Source organism: Aquarana catesbeiana, linkage group LG06 (genome assembly GCF_042186555.1).
Source record: "Aquarana catesbeiana isolate 2022-GZ linkage group LG06, ASM4218655v1, whole genome shotgun sequence".
NCBI lineage: Eukaryota > Metazoa > Chordata > Amphibia > Anura > Ranidae > Aquarana > Aquarana catesbeiana.
The window spans coordinates 7,189,123-7,209,615 of NC_133329.1; the positions used below are offsets into that span (position 1 = coordinate 7,189,123).

Below are 20,493 nucleotides of genomic sequence, written 5' to 3' on the forward strand. Positions count from 1 at the left end.
ATAATGAAGGAAACAAATACCTGTGAATGGCCAGACTGGTAAAATGAAGAATTTTCCTTGTTTTAGCTCCTAGCCCAGATTTTGTCAGTGATCCCCCTGCAGATGTATATTCTGATAGAAGAGGGGGGGAGTCTCCTCCGGAAGGGTCAGCTCAGTGCTAGAAGTCAGATGTAGAGATTTTGCCAAGGAAAGTTAAATGAAAAGAACAGAAAATCTATGAGACATTTATTTACATTTATAATACAGAAATCTCCCTTGACATCCATGGGGCACACAGGAGGGTAGATTGGCTCTGTATTCATATGAGATTAATTTAAAATATGGATCCTCTGGAAGTCTCTACAGAAAATCAAGCATCATCTGAATTCATTTATCCCTCAATGACACTCGCCTTGGGCCTTTAGAAATAAATAACTGATTTTAGATTTTCCAATCTTTACTCTTTCATCTTTTATTTTACTAATAGGTGTTTCTCCATTTTATAAAAGTTTGAAATGGGAAGTTGTGATGCTGGAAAGAACCAACAATAAAATGGTGGGAAGTTGACAAAATGGAAAGAACAAATATAGATTTATTTATTTATTTTTTTGGAAAAGGTAAAACAGGAAGAATGATGAGGTTTGTTCTCCAGATGTCCTCACATAAAATTTGGACCTTTTTAAATTGACAGCAATAGAAATTATTATCCTAATTTTCTAATTAATCAAAGAAAACTTTATTTTTATTTTAGTAAAACTACAGAAAAAAAAGCAGAGAAGTTTCCCAGAGCCACTTTGTGAAATGACAAAACTATAGAAGACAATATCTCCCATGGAAAATAATGGCGTCACAGTAATTTCATCCTTTTAAATCAACTTTTTTTAAAATCTTTAATGTATGGGGTCATCAATAGACATTGCACTGTGAAGAAGAATAACACAATATGTCCACTCTCCGGTGTATTCTCTGACTGGGGTACAATACGTCTTCATTGTTGGTGCCTCAAGAAGTGTGTGAATCCTGAATCTACTAGACATGTGCACACTGAAATATTTTGTTTCAGAAATTTCGTTTTTCGTCCGAAAAAAAAAAAAAATTTTTACTTACTCCCAAAATTTGTTTTTATTTATTTTGTTTAGTAAAAAATGCATTTGTCCAAAAAATGAATTAAGGTCAAATCTGTCATTGAAGGCTTATGGTGTCTGTCGAATGTTCTAAGAAGATTTGACGGAGCAGCTAAACTGTACGATGCCGCGATCGTACATTTCCTGTCGAATGTTCCGCCTACAAGCTATAGTAGAATTCTAATGTTGTAAGACACTAGTAATAATTATATTTATTAATTATTATTACTAGTCAACCAACATTAGAATTCTTCTATAGCCTATGGGCGCAGCATTTGACCATAAATGTCCGCTCGTGGCGACTGCGTCGTCGAATTCTCATGTCGAATCTTTTCTCTCTATGTAGAATAATCTCGGACTAATAGAGTTAAGGTTAGGCACATTCAACCGCAGCTTCGATAGACACAGATCGCTATTGTCACCGTCATGTCGAATCTTCTATCTATATCGAACTGTTGTCGCAATGTAACGAAAATAAAGCATTTTTTTATGTCGGATCTTTCAGATTTAGGATTCTGTGCGTTCGTTATTGTTTGTTAAAACTAACGCGAAAATCCCCGAAATTCAGACGAAAACCAATGCACATATCTAGAATCTGCCCATGGCTACTGTTATTAAAACAAACCGGGAGGTTTGTGGTTAGATATGAATGACTGAGGGGAAGTAAATTGTGTTTAATTTAGAGGTTTGAAAGTTTAATGAAACCCTTTGTTGTGAACAAACTAAAATTGTGAACATCATACAATCATCTTATTAAAAAAAAAAAATGAGGGAGACATTTGAGTCTATAGTTTATATTTAATTCCTTAATCTTTAACCTTAAATAGAAAACCTTAACCACCCGAAGACCGGACTGTTTCAAACCTTTTCTGCCCAGGTCACTTTTCAGTTTCCAGCACTGACATACTTTGAATGACAATTGCTCAGTCATGCAACACTGTACCAAAATTAATTTGATATATTTTTTGAGAGAGATAGAGATTTTTTTTGGTGGTATTGACTCTTCTCTAATTGTTTTTTTGCTATATGAAAAAAAGACAGCATATTTAAAAATAAAGATTTTTCTTGGTTTCTGTTATACAATTTGGCAAATAAATAATATTTCTTCATAAATGTAGGCCAAAATATATTCTGCTGAATTTCTTTGGTAAAATTAATGTATATGAATTAGTCTGTGTGAAAAGTTATAGAGTCTACAAACTATGATACATTTATTTAAAAATTGAACAATCCTGATGTACTGATGTCCTATCTTATCTCTTGACACCCTAACATGCCAGGACAGTACACATACCCCCCAAATGAACCCGTTTTGACAATTAGACAGCCCAATGTATTTTTTAAGAGGTATGGTGAGTTTTTTAAGTTGTGAGTTTTTGTCACTTTTTTGGAAAAATGAGGAAAGTAAATAAAATGTGATTTTATATCACAAAATAATCATTTTAACAAGTTATATCTCACACACAGCATAGGCACAATTACATCCCAAAACACATTCACCTGCTCCTTCTGGGTATGGGGATACTGCATGTGTGAGACTTTTTAACAGCCTAGATGTGCAGAGGGGCCCAAAATCCAAGGAACACCTTTGCGGTTTAACTCCTTTGCTACTGTGCTATAGCCGATTGATGGCTACAGAGCAGCCAAACTTTGACGGGAGGCCATCATATGACATCCTCCTGTGCCCACACTGCCTGCGCCCCCCACAGCATGCATTGGCAATGATCTGTGATCAGGGTAAAGAGCCAAACACGACGCCTCTTTACTACGTGATCAATTGTATCCAATCATAGCTGATCACAGATGTAAACAGGATTTGCCGGTTATCTGCTATCCTCCCCTCATGCTGAGAGCACATGAGGAGAGGGGAGCCAAAAACTGGCAAATTCACACAGGGGACATCTACACTGAAGATCAGGACACTGATCATCAGTGTCCTGATTATCAGTGCAGGACCAACAGTACCCACCAGTGCTGACAATTTGTGCCAATCTGTGCCCACCAGTGCTGACAATTAGTGCCCATCATTGATGCCTTTCAGTGCCAATCAGTGTCACCTATCACTGCTGCTTACCAGTGCCCATTAGTGACCATTAGTGCCACATATCAGTGCCCATCAGTGCTATCAGTTCCACCTATCAGTGCCACATATCAGTGCTGCCTATCCCTGTTATCAGTTCCACCTATCAGTGAGACCTATCAGTGCTGCCTATCAGTGCCCATCAGTGCTGCATATCAGTGCCCATTAGTGCCAAAAAACAGTGTCACCTATCAGTGCCACCCATTAATGCTGCCTATCAGTGCCCATCAGTGATGCATATCAGTGCAACCTTAACAGTGCCTCTTCATCAGTGCCCATCAGTGCCACCTCATCAGTGCCCATCAGTGCCACCCCATCAGTGCCACCTACAAGAAGGCTGTAATTTGCTTGGTGCAATTTTATTTTTAATATTTGGGGCCCTTTTGTAAACAAAACAGGGCTTTTGGGGGATAACAGAGGTGAGTTTGGGATCACAAAGAAAAATATTCCAGTGACAAAACATAATGTTTTTAATTTTTTCTGAATTTACAATGAAAGTGTGTAATACATGTCATATCAGGTTGGAAGGCCAGACATCTGTCTTTGTTCACAATAATGGCCTGGGCGCAATCAGATTGATGTTTTGGTCAGAAGGGCACTTTGGGGTTGGAAATCTGAGTCAGAAGTGCAGTTTCTCCTCAGCCTAATGATTTGTCCTTTGGTGATGTTACAAATCCATTTAGGGTGGTGGCAACTGTGGGAGTGCAGATACGAGTTACCAGAGGATGGTGTGAAATGTGTCTTGATAACTATGGTACCATTGTAGTGACTCAATTCTAGATCAAGGAAAATCAAAGAGGCCTTGTCCCAAACATGAGTAAAGGAGAGACCCAGGGCCTTATTGTTGCAATATTGGACAAAAGACTGTATTTCTGTTGAAGGGCCATCCCATATAACAATTATTTAATCAATATATCTCCCATAGTATAAAAGATGGGTCGCAAAGGGATTGTTCCTCCAGATACAGGACTCCTCCTACCAACCCATGGTGAGGTTGGCGGAAGCGCTCATGGTAGTGCCCTGTATCTGGAGGAAGTATTAATCTAAGAATGTGGAAACTGTATGCTGTCCACTAAAAACTGTGCTTGTAGGTGGTGTATACCAGAATCCATGGTTAAAAAATGGGAAAGGGCTGCCAGACCAATATGGTGTGGAATGGAAATATAAAGAGACTGTACATCTAGAGACAACCAGATGTCGGTCTCCTCCCAGGTGTATGGTTATAAGGTGTCAAGAAGTTGAGAGGAGTCTCTGATGTAAGATGGTAGGGCATGTACTAAAGGCTGAAGAAAAACATCTATTTAGGAGGAAAGTCCATTAGTGAGATGCTATGATGGGTCTACCAGGCGATTGGGAAGGATTTTTATGGATTTTGGGCAAAGTATAAAAGTATTGTGTTTTGACAACAGCTTTGAAAAGAAACTCCAACTCTTCCTGGTTGATGACCCCATTCTTTTTGGCCCAGTCTAGGAGACTTTTGAGTTCTGATCTATTTTTTTCAGGGGGGTCTCGGGGGAACTTGCAATAAGTGTTGTCATCTAACAACCTGTGATCCTTTGAGATGTAGTCTGATCGATTCATGGTAACAATCCCTCCCACTTTATCAGCTTATATAATCACTATCTCCATGTTGTTAGTCAGGATGTCAAGTGATGAATGTTCAGATCTATTAAGATTGTTTCTAATGTTGGACGATTTATACAGGGGGGATGGGGAGCAAATTTACAAAATAGTGTCATAGACAAGCTGGTAAAAAGTATTTACGAAGGATCCCTTGACATGACATGGGTTAAAAACAAATTTGGGTCTGAGGTGAGTATCTACAATGGGCCGGGTATCTGTATCTGGGGGTAGCAATAGGTCAATGTGACTAGTGTCACCAGACCAAAGATCTTTAAGTGTGTCCAGAGCCAACAGCTCATTTTCATCCCACAGGTCCTCGGCTTGTGGAATGTGTTTTTTAGAAGTGGTAAGCATGGATTCTTTCAAGTTGCAGAAACATTTAAGAGTTAGTTTCCGTATGAAGCCATCAGGGTTCTGAAAAAAGTGCAAAGGAATTGTGGAATTTAGAAGGGTATAAATTGAGACCTTTCTGTATAAAGAAGCTTTATGAGGAGTAAGAACGTGAGAAGACAAAGTGAAGATTTTTATGGTGTCTGGGTTGGTATGTGACAGACCGTATTTTGTTATTTTTCGCTCCTCCTCTTTTTCCTCTTCTCTTATTCCTTTTTCTTTGGAACAGTGAAAACAGTGAATTGCGGTGAAGTCTAAAAAAGGATCACTAGTGATGGAAGCACTCCTTTATGGAAAATGTGTCACAGTGCAGGGGGTTGTAGTTGAAACTTTCCCCACCAAATTTCCCATTGTTTAACCATGGATTCTGGTATACAACACCTACAAGCCCAGTTTTTAGTGGACAGCATCCAGTTTTGTTTAGAACACAACTACTTCACATTCTTAGATCAAAACCTCCTCCAGATACAGGGCACTGCTCTTCTTCTTTTTGCATCCAGCTACGCCAACCTCGCCCCATGAGTTGGTGGGAGGAGTCCTGTATCTAGAGGAAAAATCCATTTGTGGCCCTGGTATATTTCAGGAGATACATTGATGATATCATTGTCATATGGGATGGCCCTTCAACAGAAATACAGTATTTTGTCAAATATTGCAAAACACCAGTCTATACATATATATAAAATTAGTGTCTAATCCACCGCTGTGTTCCTCCGTCCTCCAACGGAAAAGAAAAAAAAATTGTGCACACCGCCACCAGCTGTAATGCCTGCTCGCCTCAAAGATGAGGTGAGCAGGCATTACTTTTTTTTGTATATTGTCATAATACTTCTCCAACTTTCCATAGCAATCCCACACTGGCCCTGATGAAGCAGCTGTGTGCTGTGTACTGTAATCATTAGCGGGACCCACTATTGCTCTGCATTTGTTTGTTTCTTATGGTATTTGCTTTGGAACCCTATGTATGAAGTTCCACTTGATGGTGATGTTGTTATCCACCAAAATGTTTTTTAATGCGATTCAATAAATGTATTGTTTTTTTTTTTCATTTATATGACTTGTGTTCGTTCGGTGCCTTAAAAGTCTCTTCACAGTGAAGGTATATTTTTTTTCTTCCCTGCATATGATACTTAGCACCAACTAGTGGCTAAATGCATTGATTTAAAATGGAATATATCACATTGTTCCACTAGATGGTGCCCTAAATTCTCATGATACTTAGCTCCCTTAAGTGGCTAAATGTGGTATTTTTCAAAATCATTGAGAAACATTCGTCCAGCACAGGAAATAGCCTAATAACTTTTTTTTGCCCCATGCATAGCTGTGCATGACCCCCATAGCCGGGGTCATGCACAGGAGAGCAGGAAGGGAGGATTGGTTAATCAAGCTGGGGTCAGTTCAGGAGGCAGGCAGGAGACAGATTCAGGACAAGCTGAGTCAGTAACAGGAAATCACAGATACAACACACTGGAGAGACTGACTTCCTTGGTGCCAAACTACCTGGAAGCATGCGTAACTGTGCACATGTGTGTTCTGGTGGACGCCAATGCACATCCGTGCGTGCCCCTATGCATTCGTTATGCACCCAGTGAGAATTGTAGTAGTAGTATATATATATATATATATATATATATATATATATATATATATATATATATATATAATGCACAATACTTTTTAGATTTATTAAATGTTTATGGTTTTACACTATGGCGAGCCTTTATCTTTTTGGGGGAACTTTTATGAGCATGACTATTTGGAGGACATCCGGAAAGGCTTCCTGCTATGATTTTGAACCGCAATAGTCACTGTACCTGTGATCCTAGAAGTTGATATATGGTGGGACTGCCATATATACATCTCCTCATTTCCTGGATTGGGTTGGGAATATGTGGGCAAGTTTTACAGGCATATAGTACTAACGATAGAAAATTTTAATTGAAGTTTCCCAATGGGTAATGTTTCTGGAGAACGTACATGAGGAATTAAATGCACGGTACCATATAGATGGGTTAACTTGAATCTACAGGGTAGATTTCCACTGAGACACGTTTTTCTCTTCAATCTTTGGTTTAGAGAGTAGGTCGTAGATGTAGGATATACCACGGATCTTGTTGGATGTGAAGTTGTAAAAGGTTATTATGTCCATGAGCAAGATGAGGAAGATAGAATATGACGGATTCTCAGGTGTATGAAAAAGTATTTATTGGGGATGTTATATAGATCTGAGATGTGTTGAAATGTTTGGAGTTGGTGTTGGTCTTATAGATCCCCTACTTTTTTGATACATGCAAACATCCACTTTTGTAGAGGGAGGTCCAGAGAAAGGTGTTGCAGAGCTGAGAGAGGGAGCTGGGTTAGTGCGCGGGGTGAATTCCCCTTGAGATCTCACCTGCCATGAACGTTAAAAAAAAATGGTTGTTTTAAAAACTTATTTTTGCATTGATCCATGTCCCCTGGGGCAGGATCCAAGTCCACATACACTCTGCATGGCAATAACTTGCCTATAAGCCTTTAAAATGAGCACTTTTGATTTTTCATGTTAGTGTCCCATAGACTTTAATAGGGTTTGCATGTTCGCACCCATTTTTTGTCTGTTTGCATGTTCTTGTGCGAACCACGAACCAGGGGGGGGGTGGTGTTCGGCCCATCCCTAATCTTTAGTGTGGAAAAAGTGGACCTATGCTAAGATATCTCTGGGGAGAGATGCTGGTAGGTGTTGTGGCTTGTGGATCCTATGCACTCGATCGATGAGCATATCATTTGTGGTTAGAGATGGGATTAGTTCGCAGGACAATTGGTGTAGGTAGGGTACTATCTCAGAGGTGAGAAGAGATTCGGGGACCCCCCCCTTACTTTAACGTTATTCCACCTAGAGCGGTCCTCCAAATCTGTAACTTTTAGGCGGAGCATGTTTATGGTTGTAGCTTAAACATCCTGTATGTCAAAAATAGCGTTGTGCTTTGGTAGCATCAATGTGATCAGTGTGTCCTTCTAGGGAAGTGATTTTGTCATGTAACTGGTTAATTGATATATTAAGTCCACCTTGGCGATCATCCTGTAAAGAGAGCAACATGTCTTTGAGGGAGTGCTCTGAGGTTGGGCTGTCATTGGTGGGGAATGCAGCCAGTGTCTGTGTAGGTAGGGGAGCCTGCTGTGGGACTACAGGTCCCAGCACCTACTAGAGGCTGCTTAGTAGGAGACAGATCTGTGGAGTCAGCAGAGCGCTTACCTCTCTCTCCTGGTGAGGGTACTGGCTCATGGAGAGGGGATTCTGGTTCCTCCATGTTGATGGAGGAGGGTTCAGGTGCCCCTGGCTGATCGGCCAGCCGCTCCAAGTCTCTTAGTTCCTGGCCAGCACCATCTTGGCTATTTGTGCTGCAGGGGCCGCGTGTAGAAGACCAGCAGACGGCAAGATTCCTTAGCTTGGGATCTCTTGCGGGACATAATCCGACGGGTGGCCCGAGTATTCCCCTCCTGTCTGGAGGGCAGAGGATGTCGCTGGGCAGGCTGGAGAGACTGGATGTCAATGTGGAGGAGCAGAGCACGGGGATTATGAGTCCATCTTCTCCTGCGGCCAAGCCACGCCCAGAGGCACCTTTCCTTTCCTTTTCTTTTTCCTTCCATTTTCTTTTTTCTTTCCCTTTTCCCTTCATTTTCTTTTTCCTTTCCTTTCCTTTTCTCATACAGTAACTTTTTTAAATAACAAACTCCAATGTGTAATACTCTGGCACACACAGTTTTTTATTCTAAACAAATAAAATGATGCCTTTTAATACTGATTTTGTGGATTTTTTTCCCCTCCCTATACCCGCACAGGATGATAACATATAGCATGTTAAATAATACAAGGACTGTTACATTTCTGGGAATCAGAACTTGGAAATCACTTTGAAAACATTCTGCTGAAGCAGGCGGATATCAGCCATAATGTATTAAAAAAAAAAAGTTTCTTTAGAGTTTTTGTCATTATTGCACTCCCAACATTTTAGAAGTGGAGCTGACCCAATTCACAAGGAGCCTCAACCAGACCATTATTATTTTCAGTGAAGAAGAGAGAATCAGCAGTCATCTTTTTTTTTTTTTTGTCCGCCCCAAAAAAACTATTTTCCAGATAACAATAATCTCAATTTGTGTTTTTTTTTTCTTTTTAATTGGAAATACCAAAAATAATTGTCACAGATCTAAAGTGACAGCAATCTACTATTTTCTGTGAAATTTGTCTAAAATGTGGACAATTCCAGAACCATATACATTAAACATATGGCACCAACATCCCATAAGGTAAGCATTCAAAAGAGGCAATACTATTTTCTTTTCTTTTTTTTTTTTTTTTTCTAATTCTTTTTTCTATTCTTCTGAATACTATATTCAGTGGAATTCTGCTGGAGAACTAACATTCATCAAATTGTTTATATACAGAGAGTGGAAAATGGGATTTTTAAGGTGCAGATTAATTCAAAAATAGTAACAACTAAATTATATAAGAACATTTTTTATTTTAGAAAAAATAAAAAATTATTAAAAACATAGCAATTGGCAAATACAAAGCAACAAGATTTTATGTATACCGCATAGAAGGATAGAATTCCCAACATGTTTCACCCATATATCGGGCTTCTTCAGGGGATGCTGTCCGGCTAGAGGTACAAGCCTTCTATTGAAAAAACATATACATATGGTATATATATTATGTATATGTACCTCTAGCCTGACAGCATCCCCTTGGAGATTCTATCCTTCTATGCTGTATCCATAAAATCTTGTTGATTTGTACTTGCCAATTGCTATGTTTTTAATATTTATTTTTTATTTTTTCTAAAATAAAAAATTCTCTTATATAATTTAGTTGTTACTATTTTCAAATTAATCTGCACTTTAAAAATCCAATTTTCCACTCTCTGTATATAAACGATCTGATGAATGTTGGTTCTCCAGCGGAATTCCACTGAAAATAGTATTCAAAAGAATAGAAAAAAGAATTAAAAAAAAAAAAGAAAAGAAAATAGTATTGCCTCTTTTGAATATTTACCTTACCTATAATTTAGTTGTTACTATTTTCGAATTAATCTGCACCTTAAAAATCCCATTTTCCTCTCTCTGTATATAATATATCAAGGGATGTGGTGCTATTACTAAGTTGATTTGTCTGTGATCAAAAACTCCTTTCTTCATCAAATCGTTGTCTGTCATTATTATTATTATTCATTTTTTATTATTTTTTTTAGACAGTATTGTGACAATTTTTATTTTTTTTTTTGCACTTTTTTTTTAAACCTTTACTTTAGATCTATTTAATTTAACTCCAGCATCACCTCCCTTCCTTTTCAAACTTTGGAGAAATACTTTTTAGAGAATACGACAATACAAAATCATTTACTTATTTTTAATTTGGCTCGACTTGTATGTCGCTGAGGGGTAAATTATTTCAAGCAATGTTTTGTTTTCTGTAGAGATTAATTTACTAAGAAGCTTTACAATTTAACATTGGGCTGGAATAATTTAGAGCAAAATGTACTTTCCTGTGTGCTCCTGAGGTGTCAGGGGATATTTCTGCATTATAAATATAGGAATGTATGGCTGATAACAACCGTATTGTGACTCAACATGCCACACTGATCTCCTGTTATATTACTATTAACTTCCTTCAGCAAAATGTCTCCATATCAGACCTGCTGCTAGAGAATTGACCGTTCCAGGGAAGATTCCCCGACCATTCCTTCCGTCAGCATTTATCAGACAATATCTGAGAAGAGGTTGGAACAAGAAAAAAAAAATATATATATTTTTAGGCACCATATTTTGTAGAAGGGTTTTCATTTATTTTAAACCACTTTAAAATAAAATCATTTTAATTCCATTTAGAAGCAGAAGCAACACTCGCAATTTCACTTTCTGGGATGCGATGCAGCTATCCAGGCTCTGCGTGTAGAAAGGAGAAAGGGGAATCAATGGCATGTCCTCCTACATCAGCCTCTGGGAGCCTAATTTGAGGTCCTGGTCTACAGGTTGGGCTCCTTAGATGACACAAAATTATAGATTATTTAGGGAAATACTTCAAAATAAATAGATTTTTTTTAGGAGGATGCAGGAATAACTTTTTTTTTCTATTTTGTTTTTTCATTCTTTTCTTCTTTTGTTTTTTTTTTGTGTTTGTTTTTTGTATTTTTCAACATTATACTCACCTTTAGTAATATCTTTCAATATTTTTATGTCATGGTGGGAATAGGTCATTTAGTCTTAAACTGTTTTGTTGTGTTTGTGATGCAGTTGGTCATATTAGTGTCAAACTATTTATCATATGAGCATAGACTGTCCGGTTTGCTATGACTTAGCCAATAATGAAGCATATGATTATGATTGCTTTATTTTTCTATTTCATTATTTTTTAGCAGATGGCATTGCATCTTTTAGAGATTATTTTATTATTCTGTGTTATAATTGTACTAGAAGTGCCTCTTATATGGTATTATCACAACATTTGAAATTTTCTTTGTATTTTTTTTACCAAATCTGACTTAGTTTGTTTGTTTTTTTTTTTTTTTTTTATGAATCCTTTTACTCTATGAATGATATTATTTATTATGAACTTGTATGAACTTTTATATGATCTTGCTGTTATATCCAAATCCCTGAAACACCTTGGATTTTTTTGGGGAGGGTGGAGGGGTGGGGTTGTGATTATCTAATAAAAATATGATTTTAGACTTACTGACAATTGACGTGGCTTTCTCACTGATTCTTAAATTTTTTATTTATTTATTTATTTTTTTAGCAATTTTGACTTTTTTCTTCCCCTTTTTACCAAATTTAAAATAGCTTATTTGAATAATAAATCATTTTACTATATGAATTTTATTATTTGATTTTCTTCCTTTTTTTTACCAAATCTGAAATAGTTTGGGTTTATTTTTATATACATCCATTTCCTCTATGAATATTATTATTTTTTTTAGCTTTTACACTACTTTGCTGTTGTAGCCCCGAAGAAGGGAAGTATCTGAATCCCTGAAACACATTGTAATTATTCTTTTTTTAGTTATTATTTATTATAAATACAATATTAGAATTTATTGAACATTGTTGAAACTTTCTTACTTAAATATTACTTAGTTTTTGTTTTTGTAATTTTGATTTTTTTCTTCCCTTTTTTTTCAAATTGAAAATAGCTGTTCTTTATAGTAAATTCTTTTACTATATGAATTGTATTATTTGAATTGTGCTCCATTTTCACCAAATCTGAAATAGTTTTGGTTTATTTTAATTTTTTTTAGAAGTTCTTTTGTGAATGTTATTATGTATTATGAACTTTTCTATTATCTTGCTGTTGTAGCACTGAAGAAAGGGCAGTGTCTGAACCCCTGAAATGCATTGAAATTGAAATTATTATTATTTTTGTGAATATCTAATACAAATACGATTTAAGACTTATTGACATTGGTGTGGCTTTCTTCTAGATTCTTACATAGTTTTTGTTTGGTTATTTTGACTTTTTCATGCCTTTTTTCCAAATTTAAAATAGCTTTTTCTATTATTAAATCCTTTTGCTATATGAACGTTATCATTAGAATTTTCTTCCTTTTTTTTTTACCAAATCTAAAGTGTTTTTTTTATATATTTATATATATATATATATATATATATATATATATATATATATATATATATATATATATATATATATACTACCGTTCAAAAGTTTGGGGTCACCCAAACAATTTTGTGTTTTCCATGAAAAGTCACACTTATTCACCACCATACGTTGTGAAATGAATAGAAAATAGAGTCAAGACATTGACAAGGTTAGAAATAATGATTTGTATTTGAAATAACATTGTTTTTACATCAAACTTTGCTTTCATCAAAGAATCCTCCTTTTGCAGCAATTACAGCATTGCACACCTTTGGCATCCGTCCACAACACTTTTTTCCAGTCTTCCTCTGTCCAATGTCTGTGTTCTTTTGCCCATCTTAATCTTTTTCTTTTATTGGCCAGTCTCAGATATGGCTTTTTCTTTGCCACTCTGCCCTGAAGCCCAAAATCCCGCAGCCGCCTCTTCACTGTAGATGTTGACACTGGTGTTTTGCGGGTACTATTTAATGAAGATGCCAGTTGGGGACCTGTGAGGCGTCTGTTTCTCAAACTAGAGACTCTAATGTGCTTATCTTCTTGCTTAGTTGTGCAACGCGGCCTCCCACTTCTTTTTCTACTCTGGTTAGAGCCTGTTTGTGCTGTCCTCTGAAGGGAGTAGTACACACCGTTGTAGGAAATCTTCAATTTCTTTGCAATTTCTCGCATGGAATAGCCTTCATTTCTAAGAACAAGAATAGACTGTCGAGTTTCAGATGAAAGTTCTCTTTTTCTGGCCATTTTGAGCGTTTAATTGACCCCACAAATGTGATGCTCCAGAAACTCAATCTGCTCACAGGAAGGTCAGTTTTGTAGCTTCTGGAAGGAGCTAGACTGTTTTTAGATGTGTGACAAGGGTTTGCTAATCATCAATTAGCCTTCTGAGCCAATGAGCAAACACATTGTACCATTAGAACACTGGAGTGATAGTTGCTGGAAATGGGCCTCTATACACCTATGTAGATATTGCACCAAAAACTAGACATTTGCAGTTAGAATAGTCATTTACCACATTAGCAATGTATAGAGTATATTTGTTTAAAGTTAGGACTAGTTTAAAGTTAGCTTCATTTAAAAGTACAGTGCTTTTCCTTCAAAAATAAGGACATTTCAATGTGACCCCAAACTTTTGAACGGTAGTGTATATATATATATATATATATATATATATATAATTCCTTTCACTCTATAAATGTTATTATTTATTATGAACTTTTCTATTAACTTGCTGTTGTAGCAAGGGGCACTGTCTGAACCCCTGAAATGCATTGAAATTATTATTATATTTGGGCTTATCTAATAAAAATATCATCTTAGACTTATTGACCATTGGTGTAGCTTTGTTATTAATTTGTTTTTTTTTTTGTTTTTTTTTGTTAACTTTCTTAACCCAAAATTGGGCAGCAGATTCAGGTTTTTTTACATCTGAGATTTTAGGAGAAGAATTATAACAACGTGCCATTGTTTATGGTATAAAGAAGAATGGCTCAGGTTTTCAGCAAAAACTTTCAATTTTGAATCTCCAGTTTCAAATTTGTTTTAGAAATGTAACATAAGATGTTGCGAATTGTAATAAATCTATCAATTCTCTGAATTGCAATTGAAAGTGAATTGTAAATTATTGCTGTACATTCTTTCCTAAATATTTTATATACAATTAACAAACAGGGAGCTGTCTCGTTGCAATGAGGAATCAGACAATTTTGAATGAATTATTTCTCTCCGGATTGTCTGACCTTCCGACTCTCCAGCTCCCTCTGTTTCTCTTCTTCCTTCTCATCTACCTTCTGACATTAATCTGGAATTTGCTTATCATGGTCCTCATAGTCACCGACTCTCACCTCCATGTTCCCATGTACTTCTTCCTTTCGAACCTGGCTGGTTTGGACCTCTGTTGTTCATCAGTCACCACCCCACGAATGTTATTTGATCTTCACACCAAGACAAGAAAAATTTCCATACAGGCTTGTATAACCCAAGTCTTCTTCTTTATATTCTTTGCCAGTTGTGAGGTTTTTCTGTTGTCTGTCATGTCCTATGATCGATATACCGCCATTTGTCTTCCATTACATTACACACAGGTCATGAGTTGGAAAGTGTGTGTACAGTTGGTGTCCATTGTGTGGTGTCTCAGCTTTTCCTTTTCTTTAGTTCACGCACTTTATGCCTTCAATGTAACATTTTGTGGATCGGATATTATAGAAAGTTTCTTCTGTGACTTTCCACAATTGTTTCGGATCTCCTGCAATGACATCTTGATCTACATTCTGCTCATCTTTCTCTTGGCTGGTTTCACTGCAATTGGGTCTCTGATACTGACCTTCCTGTCCTATGTCTATATATTCAAAACCGTCCTGAAAATTAAAGTTGAGGGCAATAGAAGTAAAGTTTTCTCTACATGTACCCCTCATCTCACAGTGATGTTTATATTTTATGGCTCCTCGTGTTTTAATTATTTTCAGCTAATTGGAAACCATCAGTTTGCTGGTAACAAAGTGGTGTCCATGTTTTATACAGTGATCATTCCACTCCTCAACCCTCTGATTTACAGTCTGAGGAACCAGGATATCAGAAAAGCATTCCACGATGGTTTATTGAAATTCATCCCCAATATGCATACATTTTACCTAAACTTGGGCACATGCGCGGACTCTGAGCGAGACGGAAATGCCCGCTTAGAGCTCCGCTCCTGTCCTATGTCTATATATTCAAAACCGTCCTAAAAATTAAAGTTGAGGGCAATAGAAGTAAACTTTTCTCTACATGTACTCCTCAACTCACAGTGATGTTTATATTTTATGGCTCCTCGTGTTTTCATTATTTTCAGCCAATTGGAAGCCATCAGTTTGCTGGTAACAAAGTGGTGTCCATGTTTTACATGGTGATCATTCCACTCCTCAACCCTCTGATTTACAGTCTGAGGAACCAGGATATCAGAAAAGCATTCCAAGATGGTTTATTGAAGTTCATCCCCAATAAAGCATAAATTTTGCCTAAATTTGGGCGCATGCACGGACTCTGAGTGAGACGGACATGCCCGCTTAGAGCTCCGCTCCAGGGTGAACCCCGCCAGATCACACAGCCATGCACCGGCTCCACAAACGGCGCCCGCTACCCACACTAAGCACAGAGAGATTGACGCTCCCGCGACCTTGGTCTTCGGCGGCTCCAAATAAAAGTCCTGCTCCAGGACCACCAAGGATGCCTTGACCAGGTCTCCCAAAATGGCGATGGCTCCTTCCTCCCAGCACAGCATGCCACACTCTGCAAAGCCGCCGAGACTCCCTCTGCCATCCCAGGTCAGTAACTGTGAGTCAGACTCAGACACAGGCAGCACACAAACTGTAATACATTCTGGCATGTTCAAACAGTTTGAATGCTGCAAAAAGCCCTAAAACAAACCACTGACCACATTACAGACAAGCTGACTCGTGAAATCAGGGAGTTAGGCCAGCAAACAGCTGAGCTGGAAGTGAGAGTAGATGACCTGGAAAACCATACACAGAACTACATTGCTGAATTTGAAAACCTCAAGGAGGAAAACGCTGTTTTACAGTCACATTTAGAAGATCAAGAAAACAGGGACCGCCGCTCTAATCTGTGAATCAGAGAGATACCTGAGACTGTGTTCAGCTACTATGTTGGCCCTGTTCCAGGAACTGCAACCTGGCATTCCTGTTGACAGATTGGAAATAGACAGGGTACACAGGGCCCTGGTCCAACGCAAAACTAACGGTCCTCCCAGGGACATAATAGCCAAACTCCATTACTATTGCACCAAAGAGCAGCTCCTCGCTGCAGTCAGAGGGAAGGATGTATTGACCTTTCAGGGACACACGTAGCAGATTTTTGCCGACCTTTCCCTTCCCACGGTGGCAAAAAAGACGCACCCTGAAACCGCTCCTCCAGATTCTTCAGCGCCATCAGATCCCATATCACTGGGGATTCCCATTCTCAGTATGCTTCACTCACTTGGAGACCAAATATGTCTGCCGCATGACGGGTGAATTACAGACAGCCCTGCAAGATCTGGGCCTCATGGACCAAACCCCACATAGGGACCCTTCCCACAGAGCTCGGTTTCCTTCTCCATAAAAATCCGCGTGCTGATAAGGATCACATTCGTTGGAAACTCTATAAACAGGGTCGTTTTGACAACCCTGCTGCACCCACCGAAGACTCCATGGAATGATCCGTGTGACGAGAAACAGCTTCAATACACTCCTTCAGGTATCCTCTTTAGATGGTAATGACCGCCTTAGTTGGATCCTTGCCCTCTTTTTAACAGACACTGGTTCTTTATTGTAACCTGCCCCTTTTACCTACCTGGTTCGAGTTAGCCTGGACAGTTTCCAGCCAAAATTCGTTATTACCTTAATCAATCGACCCCCCTGTACAGCTTTATCGCTGGCTCTGAGTGGAAAGTTTTGGAGCTAATGGGTTCTAGAGTCACGGTTTACTGGGCCTACTTGCTAAGATAAACCCCCCAATACTGGACTTGGTACCCTTTTGCAAGTGTCACATACTCTTGGCCTCTACTACCTTTTTTAAGGCAGCTTTTGCTACATTAACTATGCTTTTTTCCCCCTATTACCATTTTGCAATGACTGTACCTTAGCATCACCCACCGAGGGATGCCCAGTGGTGGGTACTGGTATCTCTCTTATACTATACATGCTACTAGTATATATGTAATTAATGTTTTTTTGAATCCTTCCGGTGATGTTCTCCAGTTGGAACAATTTGCACCTTCATTTACTGCTCTCAGCACCCTGCTCCTATTATGCAGGATCCTGACGGTAGTCCCAGAGCTTCTTCGGGACCACTTGCTGCTCCCCTAGCACGCTTCTATACCCTATTGTTGTGTTGTTATTTAACAACATTGTTTGTATTTCTAAGGGTTGTACAACTTCTTTATGTTCTTCTTCACACTATTCTTCCTCCCTTTCCTCTCTATTTCTCTCCGGTAGTCGCGGTTCATCGTTTAATAACACCACCACCACCACCACACAAAACCCACACCATTTATGGCCCCCTTAAATATCCTTTCATTGAATGTTCAAGGCTTCAACACCACACATAAGCGTACCAAGGCCCTACGCTCTTTTGCAGCTGCAAAAGCTCACATCATATGTCTACAAGAGACTAATTTCACAGAGAAACATGCCCCCAAATACCTCAGTGCCTCCTACCCACAATTTTACTCAACCTCAGCCACAACAAACAGCGTGGAACACTTATCGGTTTCCACCGATCTATGCCTTTCACCCTCGCTTCCCAAGTCAAAGATCCTCACAGGCCATACATCAGACACTGCAATCACGATTGTGTCTTATTACGCTCCAAATAAACACCCGACCACATTTCTCTCACATCTTTTTCAGGTAGTAGACAAGCATAAATTTGGAACAGTTGTTCTATGTGGAGACTCTAAACAGGTGATTTTTCCATACCTCAATAAGTCCCCACCAGCCCCTCTACGTGTCCAGCCAGACGGATTTGACAACATCTTCTCACCATGTACAAATTGGTGGATACCTGGCGCGAAGCTAACCCCGTAACAATTTACACATTACTCACACCCCCATAAAGCTTTTTCCCGCATTGAACACGTTTTTTTTACAACAGCTATGGTCCCAGAAATAATTTCCTCAGTGATTACCCCCTTTTCGTGGACTGACCATTCCACGGTGTGTACTACTGTCGCCTCCCCGATTCCTAGGACGCCCAATAAATCCTGGTGTCTCAATGACTCCACCCTCACCCACCCCTCAGCTGTAGAGACAACCTTTAAAGAATACCTTTCCCACAATGCTACTGATGACATTTCTGTGCTGACATTGTGGGAAGCGCATACAGCCATGTTTCGGGGCCAGCTGATCCAACAGGCTGCATCCATTAAGCGAGAGGGGAAAGACCTATTTCTAAAACTGGAGACAAACTTCAACAAATGTTACGCTGATTTCCAAACTACCCCTAACCCCACCACCAACTCTCGACTTGATAAGGCTTGGCTCGACTTCGATCTTTTCCTTACCAACTCAGCAGATAAACTCTTACGTAAACGACTAAATATCTCTTATCTCAGGGCAAATAAACCTGACATTCTCATGGCCCGAGCACTGTGAACTTTACACCGCACTTTGACATCTATGCGACTGAAAACAGCATGTGACACATATACTAGCAACCCTGTCAAAAAACTGGAAGGTTTTCATTCTAACCTCGCCAAACTCTACGCATCATCCCCAGACTAATGCCACGTACACACGATCAGATTTTCCAACGGGAAATGTTGGATGTGAGCTTGTTGGAGGTAAGTCCAACCATGAGTACGCTCCATCGGACATTTGTTGTCGGACTTTCTGCCAACAAATGTTGGCTAGCATGCTCTCAAATTTTGTGTTGTCGGACTTTCCGATCGTGTGTGCACAAGTCCGTTGGACAAAAGTACAAACACGCATGCTCGGAAGCACAAGTGGTCGGTCTTGTAAACTAGCATTCGTAATGGAGGATTAACATTCGTGACGTGGCAAATTATGAAATCTGGAAATGCAGCGCACAATTCTCTTCTTCTTTAATGGGATAATAATGAAGCTGCTTTGCTGGTGATACTGATGGAGTTATTGCAAATGAATTTACAAAGGCTTTTTTTTTCTAGTGATATCAAGAATAATATTATTATGTTTTTTTTTTTATTTGTGCAAGTTACCACAACACCATTATCCCATAGTTTTTAAGATCAAATATACAACTATGTTGGTGTCCCTTGTCAATTTTACATTGTATTTTTTTAAATGTAACTGCCGACTCCCAAACTGTCATTTGAAGTAAAACACAAAGCCAAGTATTATTCTACACAATTTTTTTACTGTGCATTAAAAAAATAAAACAAATAAAATTAGACGTGCTATCTGCCAATAGAACTTAACCAAAAAGTGCATTCTATGCATCCAAAAATATAGAAAATATAACAAATCAAATTATTACTCAACCAAAAAATAAAATAAAAGCCTGATGCATGTGTCCTGCTTCTTAATATAGGGGGTTGGCAATGCCAAGAGTTGGTGAAAGCAGGGGGACCGTCATACGGAAATAATTCAGAAAATCAGTCGGATTATTCTCCTGGAGCTCCCGCAGCAAAGGCATATGACATAATTGGTCACGATTAATAATGCATCTAATTTTTGGTCCAAGAGTTCCTCCTCCTCCTGTTCCTGGACTGGACTTGGGTCAAAGCAACAACTCCAAGGCCAATAATAAATAACATGTTATCTCCTCTGATTCTGCAACATGTCTGGTTGACGAACGGCCGTTCAGAAACAAACTGAAAAGCACAAATCAACACTCACCAAACTTCTACTAACACAAAATTAGCAGAAGGAGCCCAAAGTGTGGCGCTGAAGAGCTGAAAAACCACGTAGTACATCTAGTACGTCACTACATTCATAATTGTTGGCCAACATTTGTGTGACCGTGTGTATGCAAGACAAGTTTGAGACAACACCCTTCAAACAAAATTCCACGGTTTTGTTGTCAGAAAATCCGATCGCGTGTACGGGCCATAAGAGTGTGATGCTAGGGGGGAGTGGGCCATGTTGGCAGACCATGAAATGATTATTATAATTGTGTGGAATATATATTTTTGTGATGTTATATTTTCCTTT

General features: G+C 38.6%; 1 protein-coding gene across 1 annotated transcript; it reads left to right on the forward strand.

Moving 5' to 3' along the window:
• Positions 1 to 14,511: 14,511 nt before the first annotated feature.
• LOC141147449 (olfactory receptor 8G17-like) lies at positions 14,512 to 15,549 on the forward strand. The gene has a single exon (XM_073634685.1). It carries the CDS (start codon positions 14,512 to 14,514, stop codon positions 15,547 to 15,549), a length of 1,038 nt encoding a protein of 345 aa, XP_073490786.1.
• Positions 15,550 to 20,493: the final 4,944 nt, after the last annotated feature.

Excerpts from the sequence above, each read along its gene's own strand:
- LOC141147449 (XM_073634685.1), top strand. The coding sequence starts at position 14,512 with ATGAGGAATCAGACAATTTTGAATGAATTATTTCTCTCCGGATTGTCT.